This window comes from Pyxicephalus adspersus, chromosome 7, assembly GCF_032062135.1.
Source record: "Pyxicephalus adspersus chromosome 7, UCB_Pads_2.0, whole genome shotgun sequence".
NCBI classification, from domain to species: domain Eukaryota; kingdom Metazoa; phylum Chordata; class Amphibia; order Anura; family Pyxicephalidae; genus Pyxicephalus; species Pyxicephalus adspersus.
The window spans coordinates 26683643-26693682 of record NC_092864.1 but is presented as its reverse complement, the minus strand read 5'-3'; the positions used below and the strand labels follow the sequence as shown (position 1 = coordinate 26693682).

The following is a 10040-nucleotide window of genomic DNA, read 5'->3' as shown; positions in this document are numbered from 1 at the left end:
AAAGTCCTGGAAATATTTTTGCTATTTTCACCTTTTTCTACTGGTGGCAACCATACACCAATCTTGAGGATAACAGGGACAGCATATGGGGACACATCTGCCACTGAAGTAGCAAACAGAAGTACAACCCTAACAGAAATGTTAATCTCCCCATGAACCTTTAAAGACAAAACCTTTAAAGACAAAATACTCTATATGAACAAAAATTTGTGAACACTTGACTACTACACGTAAACTATATGGCCAGGTATGTAAACCACCCTTAAATGATTAGGTTAAGATGAAGGATAGAATTAATACTTCAGCAAACAAAGACATCTGGGACAATTGTGCTCTTCCAACCTTGCTGTAACAATTTGGAGAAGACTCATTTCTGTTCCAACATCACTGTGCCCCTGTGTACCAAGTAAGCTCCATGGTTTGACCAATTTGGTGTGGTGGAATCTAGTTGTACCGCACAGAGCCCTGTACTTAACTTCAACAAACACCTTTGGGATTAAGTAGAACGCTGAGGGCAGGCCAGGTCTTTGAATCCAGCGTTAAAAACTTGACCTTACAAATGTCCTAAAACACCAAAATCTTGTGGAGATGGTTTCAGATGGCTGGAAGAGGCCATGTTTCGGAAGGGGACGTTTAACAACCTAATGTAAGTATGGCAGGTGTTGACAATTGAAATGTTGCTCAGATGCCTGCAGTTTCTCTTGGTGGCTGCAGAGATGTTTCTGCACTGATTGTTCACCTGTGGTAAACTCATTGAACATTATTTGGGAAGGCACACACCTCTCCATAGAAAGCTTTATAACTAACAATACCAATACCTAATAGCTAAACCAAGTCATGAGGTAAAAAGGAACGACCTGCAAAGTTCAGAGATAGGATCATTACAAAGCACCAATCCGGGGAAAGCTAACAAAAAAAAAAAAAAAAAAAAAAACACAAATTTTGCTCAGACTCCTAACTGCAGCTCTCCATAGATCTTGGCTTTATGGAAGAATACCTAGACACGGACGTATCTTTGGAAGAAATCCACTTTAAGGGGTTGTCGGCAAGCTCATCCCCACCCCGATCCACTCTCTCTGAGCTTGTAATCACTTGCCATTATGCCATTGCCTATTTCTGTTCTTACAATGCTTATTGTTTTCAAATGAATACATAATACATTTTTTTATTACTAAGGGCAGTTACAAACCCAATATGAAAGAACAATTTCTTTTATAATGCCCATAAAAAAAAAAAAAAAAAAAAAAAAACACTGGAAGCCTTTCTATTTTTGTACAAATAGGTTTATTGCTTTTCATAAAGATTCCAGTTGTAGAATGTATCTGTACAACAGCAATATAGCCAGTGCAAAATATGCTTTTCCCATCACAGGTACAAAAATTGGCAGTAACTCGTTCAGTCAGAGCTCCATTCAGCAGTACAGACTTTCACTCCGATCTAATTGCATAGAAAGTGTAGAAAGGCAAAATTAATGCAAAAAAAAAAAAGACAGAACCTAAAAAGCCAAGTAGTACCAACCTCAGACACAGAGTGTAAAGAACAAATGGAAAACGAACAACATTTATTGAAAGTTACAAACTAACAATCCCCAACAACCCCATTACTGGATCTTAAGTATCACAGGTACAGCCCAACAACACATAGAAGGTGGCATGGATGGACTGAAGGCACTGAATATAGAGAAGATAGGTGTGAGATATAGAGATATAGATATATATATTTTTTTTTTTTTTCATTCAGATTATTTCACTAAAGCCTAAAGCTTGTAGTGTGCAATCAGACATTTTTGTTTTACATTTTTAACCTGCTAAAAGTTACAGTTGTGCTACATTAACTGTATGTACATTATTCATTATTGCAACTTTTAGAATAATTTCTTGAAGAGTGGAATTTTGTAAAAATCTTTTAATGGTAGCCCTATGTCCACAGAACAGAGCCAAAGTAGGCAGAGACCAGGCAAAATTTGTATTAACAACTCTCCAAATGTTTTATTTCAGGTTTATTTGCTGAAGGATACCATTTATGCTACAGCATACAGGTATTTAGGCAATGGTATGCTTTAAACCGTGTAGTTTGGTGAATGCCACCATCTCCTCTTGTAAGACTGTGTCCTTGTGCATAAAGCCAGCATCATAAAGTCATGGTTTAACCAGTCTGATTTGGAAAATGGTGCCAACCTTAACTATACTGAATGCATTTAAGAAAACTTGTAAGCCAGCTCTTCAGTACCCAACCTAAAATATGGGCACAAATTCCCACGACACACTAAAACACCCCCAGCAATTATGAGCAGCACAGTCATGACATTACCAAATAACAGGCTAAAAATCAGAGGAAGCAGTGCCTTAGATTTCACACTGCAGATATATAGTGCTACAGAACCAGAATTGCCAAGGCACAAACATACACACACACACACACACACACACACCACAAGTGAGCTGCTACTTTTCAAGCATAACTTAAGATAAAAAGGCACAACTAACAAGTATGCTTATAGAAGCAATTTGTTTTTAGCAAAACAGGTCCACTTTAACAAATCAATTTTGGGAACATTTAACAGATGTGATTGTCCAAGCACTGTACACTCATTACAGCAACTTCCTTAGGCCTCGGTCAGGCTCATTTAAGCAAATTCCTTGGAAAAAAGAGTGGTAAAAACTGCCATTTTGACCTTTAAATATTGGCCCTTTAGAATGAAAACGACCTCCTTGGCCTTTGCACTCAGTCCTGCTGAGTGTCCACCTCATCCAAAGTAGAGGGACATAAAGTCCTAAAAAATGTATTTTTTCTTCTCTTTTTTTAATAATGACATAACCCATCCCCATAGTTTCCCCACCACCACTCATTGGTTAAAGGAAATGGAAGGAAATTGTGCCTTTCCACAGCAAGTGTTAATGGGCAATAGAACAGAATTAGTATGTGACCAGCACACGGATCAGCGTCACATTACACAGTAAGAGGCAGCCAAGCCCTAAAATCTGAAAAGCAATTCTAATTTTGAATCCCTGCATTAGAGGTCAAAAATGTTCCCTTCAGAAATCAGCTTGCTGGATTCAATGGAACAGTGATGTGCATGGCAACAGTTTATACAAGTTATGTTATTACCAGCATCTTCAAACCAGACCTAAATGAGCATTTATTGTTTTTGCACTGCAATAATTTTTTTTTTCCAGATCCTGGAGTTCAGCCATTAACACGTTGCAATCTGCGGACATTTGATAAAGACCTGGCGGCAATAGTTTTTCCTGCTCTTACAAATACAAAAAAAAAGCAAACAGAAGATTTTAACACGGACTAACTAAAAATCTAGCAACTGCATTTTTTTTGATTATTATTATTTTTGTGAAAGCAGACTCACTAACCTTCTACAATGCATCATTTGTGCATAAGGGGAAAAAACAAAAAAAACAAAAAACAAACAAGGCTTAGAGAAAGGGCATTTTTCTGTTTCAAAGATCTTTAGGAAAAAAAAATTCACTAGATCAGAGTGAAGCAAGTGTCTGTGTGCTCATTTACACTGTGGTGTGATCTGGAACCCTTAAAGTCCAACATTCAGGTTCCTGGCACATTTCTACATTCATTCATTCATTGCGTTGGTCTACTGGCCAGTTGTTGTTTAAAACACCTTAATGCACTCACTCCACTGTGATCCTGGTAGCTTGTGAACCTGCAGCTCTTATAAAAATGCCACTTCCTTGCTACATATTTACATGTAATTAGCTTGCACAGTGCATTTATTCTACAACTTCATAATCTTATATCTACATTTAATATTCTAGTAGTGTCCTAAGGCCAATTTAGGAATAGCTGGAGCCAAGTAAGGAGTCTTTGCCAATGGCAGCCAGATTCTACATTATATTTTGCTGGCTTAGCGTCCCAATGGATGCTAGGCAATTGCCTATTTTGAATCCTGCTTTCATTAAGCTAGTTACATACTTTTTACCTTTAGTTGTATCCATGTTTAACATAAAACTTCAACGGAAAATGAATCTGCTGCCACATATTGCAAGTGAGGCAAAAACAGAAAAATGCCTATGTACACATGCATTACAATTTGAATACCACTTCAAAATCTGTCAGATACTTGTATAATGCAATTATGGTTGATTTGAACAAATGCACTAGAATGGACCGCTTGATCGGACATCCACGTATGGCCAGTTTAAATAAGCCTCTAGCTGTCACAGCCAAGTTTTCCATATACATAGATCTGTTTTAATATTCGACTGAAGAGGCCATTTGATTGTTTCAAAACATTTTTCATTTGATGAAGGGGAAATAACATTGTAAGACATACAGCAATAGGATGCTATAATAAACAAGAGACATACAGAAAATAGGAACAATATTCCACGGGAAGGAATATTCCAGATCCATCAGTTCAATACAGATGATCTGATCGCACTGATCAAATCAGAGGACGACATTAAACTGCACATAACCTTTACAGACTGCAGTCTCTCTAACCTTCCAGTCCTGATTAATAGTTTTGGTAATATTTTTCCTTTTTCTTTCCTATATAAATTTTATTCGTTAAACATGGTGGGGGGAGTAAAAATTAACATACCTTTAAGTTGCATTCGTTGCTTCCTGTTGATCCTTGAATGATTCAGGGACCTCAGGCAGCCTCCCATCTTGAGATTAGAGTTGAAGAATATGCAATTGAGTAGATCAGGGGTCGGCAAACTTTTACGGCCACTAGGCCATTTATGGGGTGGGCGAAAGCACACTAGGCTGGGCCCGCCCACCACCAGGGTACACCCCCTGAAGTGAAATCCCTCTCCCCCGTATGCATTGCGGAGGAGAGGGATTTACCTTCAGGGAGCTTTCCCTATTTACCGCAGCGGTGGAAGTATCAATGTGGCCGCAGTAAATAGGGGAGCAAATTCAAGGGGGTGGCACCGGAGCTCCGGCGGCTCCGGAATTCCTAACGTTAGGCCGGAACGAACTACCGACTAGGCCGTATCTGGCCTAAATGCCAGAGTTTGCCGATCCCTTGAGTAGATAAACCAAAAAGACATCCACTCTGGGGGTCTAGTGAATATTAAACTGCTTCATATAGAAGCTGCAAAAAGTTGTCAATAGATTCCGAATTTGTTAGCAAGTGAAGAAACAAAAGAACCTCATTTTGACAGGTAAGATAATTTCCATCAAAAGTATCTGACAGGTTAATTGGAGCATGTGTTCATACATTCATCATGCAGGTTTCTCCTATCGGACTGTGCATTCAGTGCACTGTGTGGTAGCACAATCAATTTTCTGAACAACAGTCAACATTTATATTAAACATGTTGGTCAAACTAAAATTGATTATTGTATGGCGGGCAGTACTCCGGAACCACACAGACTGCCAAATGTCTGAAAGGCAACCTTTGAAGGCCCAGTGGCAATAATGTTCCACTAGGACAATTTTTAAAAAATTAAACAGTGAAACCTTAATTCCTATGGGTATCAGACATTTAATTTTTTGTATAAATGGGCCATTGTAAAATTATTAATCAATAATGATTTCAGGAACCGCTTTACAAAGAACGGGAAAAAAAATTTCATGTTGCAAGCAAACGTTTCACAGGATTTTACAGTGCTGAGAAAGCTTTAGATATTCTAATATTTACATTATCTCACACATTTCAGATGCTTGACTTTGAGCTTACACAAGACTGGCATAAAAATATTTACAAATGACAGCTCAAATCGCTTAGTGTGGTAGATCCTGGACAGAAACTTGCCGAGAAACATTTTTTTTTTTCTTTCTTCAACCAAAATTTTGAATTCCTCTTTCCTCCACGATTCTACAGAACTTTTTACACTGGGCCTTTTTGTTCACTGGCCGTGTAATACTCTACTGCAGATGGCCCACAAACAATTGTGCAATTTCGGCCTTTTCATTTAAGAATGATATGATATCCAGAACCGCTTTCAGCTAAGGAGGAAAAAAAATAATTAAGTGAACATAGTATCAATTTTTCATAAGCATTTCACATTTAAAATTTGCCAATTTTAACCCCCCTTTTCCCCCCCTCTAAATCGGTGCAATCCAACATAAAATAGCTGAAACACTACATATGCACCCAATCCACTTTTGTCATTTCATAAACAGAAATTGTTATATGAATTATAATAAAACCATGACAAAACATATGTAAAAGGAATATCCCCTAAATGTGACAATTTGTGTCAGTGCGAATCCTAACTCTTACCTCGAGTAATAGCAGTGACAGTGTAAGCAATATCCCCCCAATCCACCCTTCATTGCCATCAGTGTAAGAAATATCCCAATTATAAAAACAGCCCCCTTCCTTTGTAACCTACCTTTTAGAGTGCCAATAACAAAGCAAGATTCATCCTGGAAGTTTTGAATCATCTGAAGGGAACAAACATGAGATTATGGATTATTTTCAGATTCAAATTCAACAAAAATTACTACCAAGAATACAATTCAACAAATTACAAGAAAAATTCTAAACCCTGGAGTCTGTTCCTAAAGAACACAGCAGCAGGTTTCAGACTGTTTATATTTTGGATCATTGAGGGGGATAGAGATATTACAGAGTAGTAGGCATATAAACTAAACATAAGGCAGTGTGTTACAATATACTCTGGCTTTTTTAAATATTAGGTTTTTAAAGCTAATCTTGCATTATAAATATAAATCTTATATTTTAAAATAATGGAAAATTAAAAACCTGGTACTTTCACTTGCAACACCACACTTTTTTTTCAGATTGCATTGGGGTAAAGTGACAGCTGGAATGAAGCAGCTAAGGGCAACAACTTCACTGTAAATGAAAGGCCATTGTGCTTCTGGCACATTTTGCTATTTTCACACCTCTCACTTCCCCCAAAGCTATATTGTGGATTCTCACACATGGCCTGACACTGGAGGGAAGTAATCAGAAGAGTAATCAATAAGGAGGATGACCAATTGATCTTTGCAAGAAATATTCTTATATGGCCAACACAATTCATACCTAGACATTGGAAACAGATCTAGATTTGAAGAAAAGAACAGGCCTGTAAATAGTTTGGTTGAATGGTTTGACTATGGAGTACTGCAATAACTTGGTACGTTATGTACAACCAGTAAAGTATATCCGGGCAAAAAAAAAAAAAAGTTAAGAAATTGTGTTTTAAAATTCAAGTAGGAAACTTGGGTAGGGCAAACACACTGCTTCACATTTCAGTATTGTCTGTTCACAGCAGGAACTCCCTGGATCTTTGGCCGAAAAATATTTTTTACTTCTTCTGTACTTGCTTTGTTTTTTAAGGAAAAAAATGCAGACGTATGTATACTGTAATGATAAACTGAAAAGCTTTATATAAATGAAAGGGTTTATGACTGTAGCAATTTAAAACAGAGCATACCATCAAGTAAAAATAAACAAATGCATCAGTAAAAATTACAACAATTGCCTGGACAGTTTGAATTGCCTAGGTTTACAATAGTGGCAATTTTGCCTGTAAAGATCCCTTTTTAAAGATCAGACACAAGATTGTAACACAAATCTGCTAACAAGAGGTGTATGATCTAAAAGTAAACTTACGGGGCTGAGAGAGAAAAGGTCTGGATTGGAAATGTAATCATGCTGATTAAAAACTGCCATACACACCTCTGTGCTGACTACCACATGGATTCCGGTAGGTCCCTGCTTATAGATCTGGTTGATCTGTTGAGGAGAGATGCTGTACAAGTTGGCAATCTTCTCAATTAGCTCAAAAGATGTCATCTCTTCCAGGAAGATAGCATGGTAAACTGCAACACAAAAGGCAAACTAAATCTACATTTAACCAATGCCAGCCTTTTAGTACCTAATGGTCTAAGAGGATAAACAAAGGTTCCTAAGCAGCTTCCTTTCTTTCCACCAATTCATCTTTGTTAAGCAGGATAGACAGTTTACACTTTTCTGATTCAAACTATTTTGTTTAGCTAGCCTTCCCCTTTTATTATTTGTTATGTTGCTCCTCTAATTTCCTGGATACCAGAGGACTTGTTCTGTGGAGAGGTAAGGGATATTTGTTAACAGTTCGTCATTTTGGTATCCAGCTTCGGACCCTGCTCCGCTGTACCAATGCTAGATTTTGGCCCGCAATCATTTTAAATGCTGGTATCTGGCAACAAGATTCTGTACAAGCCTTAATTTGATGTTCCAGGTACACATATTCCCAGCTCTGTCAAGTTTATCTGTAGTTTTGATTACACATACTTATTCACAAATTGGGTTCTCTCCTATACTGAGTAATAACGCCTGTTGATTAGAATAGAGCAGCAAGAAAAGTTTGCCAAGAGGTTGTAGTCCCAAGTACCTCTGATTGAAAAGGTATAATCTAGTACACTTATGCAGTGTTTTGGATCTGCCAAATCACAGATTACCAACTGGATTCGTCAGTCTAGGGCAAAATTGGCATCAGATAAGCTTGCATGCACTAAACTCTAATATGGTACTGTCTTGGGAAAAAAATAAAAAAAATAAACTTAATGCCTCCTGTGATGATTAACAATCAAAGTGGTCTGTTCAAAATGGCCACTGCCAGGAAAAACCTGTCCGACAGGAATGTCAAACCCTAAAATTACTTCTGCATTTCAAGTGATAAGACTTTTGAGAAAAAGTTTACTTGTCCCCTAAGGCTGAAGTGCCTTGGTTAAGTGAAAGCTTTTTATTATAGCACGGTGTGGTTTACATTATACCACCAAGCAATTAACTTGTATTGGCTGGGATGTAAGGCAAACCCCAAATATTGCACTACAAAGGATCTGATTAATGTAAGACTATAAATGTCATAAAATTATCACATACAGCCCTGTTATTGGTAAAATTGATTTCAGTTACACACCTGAAACAAGCATGCAGGTAATTGGTTGCAATTAGATAAACACCTGTACTGAAAGTGTATTAAAGACAGATGATCAGAACACCAACCATTCATCGCCTTTAGAACCAAGTCAGAAATGGCATTTTACCTGAACTCTGAAAGGTCAACCAACTTGAGGAGTCCTAACCTCATTTTGACATTTGTTCTTGTACTGTTAATCCAGAACTAATAAATAACTCCCAAGGACCCAAAACAACAAAAAGAAAAAAAAAAATACTATTGGAGGTGAGCACACTGGCCTATATTTGAATGTACTAGTACACAAAGCCAAAACAGTTTTGGGATAGATCTGGAAAGTATTCCAGAAAACACTCACTTCTCTCTGATGGTTTTTCCCAACATAAAAAACTTTTGGCTTTTTTTTACTACATAAAAACGTTTGGCTTTTACTTCAATTTAACAGGAACTAACCCACTTACCACACACAGAGCTGTCTCCGAGATCCCGTTTTTGCTGCAGAACTGTGCGGTTTTGTTCCGATTCATGGCAGACATAAATAGTCAGTCTGGGTCTCACATTCCTGTGGTAACGCGAAGAGAAAACTATTTAATGAGGTAGTTAAAAGTAAAAAACAGCAGTCATTTTCTACTGGAAATACCATTTTTTTTTTGCACAAAAATATATTATTGATTTGCTTTTGCAAACAATGTTTGATGGCAACACAAGGACCTGATTTTTTAGCAGTGTTCTGATCCATTTCTCAGGTAATATTTCTATGGAGGTTAAAAGTGTCTCTTATGGAGACAGCACTTGATAAAGTGGCATGAATTTCATTGTACAGAAGCTCTCATCATCCATCCCTCCCTGCTTTCTATGTTTGTATGGAAGTTGTTTTCGGTTCCAGTAAATCCAGAATGGTGCCAGGAGGAGTACTGCTACACAACCAAAACTTTAACCAAAACTTCCACCGAGAGATCAAGAGGTGGGCCATATCCTGCAAGGTCTGCCCTAGCCTAAAGGAATATGTAACGTCCCCAACCAGGCACAGATCACACTGCAGGTGGTTGTGATCTGGAGACTGACTGGCTTTGCCCTTTTTAATTGAACTGGTTAAAGCACTTGGTTTACTATTGAAGACAAGGATCTCATCAACTAGTCCTCGAGGGCCACATACAAACTAGATTTGGATATAAAAACTGTTTTACTTAATTTCCTGCAGTCTGTTA

The 10040-nt window shown here is 37.7% G+C and overlaps 1 protein-coding gene across 1 annotated transcript in view; it reads right to left on the bottom strand.

The window, feature by feature from the left end:
• Positions 1-1261: 1261 nt before the first annotated feature.
• TFCP2L1 (transcription factor CP2 like 1) overlaps positions 1262-10040 on the bottom strand; it is a 31887-nt gene continuing 23108 nt past the window's right edge. Inside the window, exons 13-16 of the mRNA XM_072417920.1 lie at positions 9294-9394; positions 7614-7756; positions 6316-6367; positions 1262-5926 (exon numbers count right to left, since the gene is read on the bottom strand). Of these exons, the coding sequence (XP_072274021.1) occupies positions 5889-5926; positions 6316-6367; positions 7614-7756; positions 9294-9394 (334 nt within the window). The 3' untranslated portion in view covers positions 1262-5888. The remainder of the gene's footprint in view (positions 5927-6315; positions 6368-7613; positions 7757-9293; positions 9395-10040) is intronic.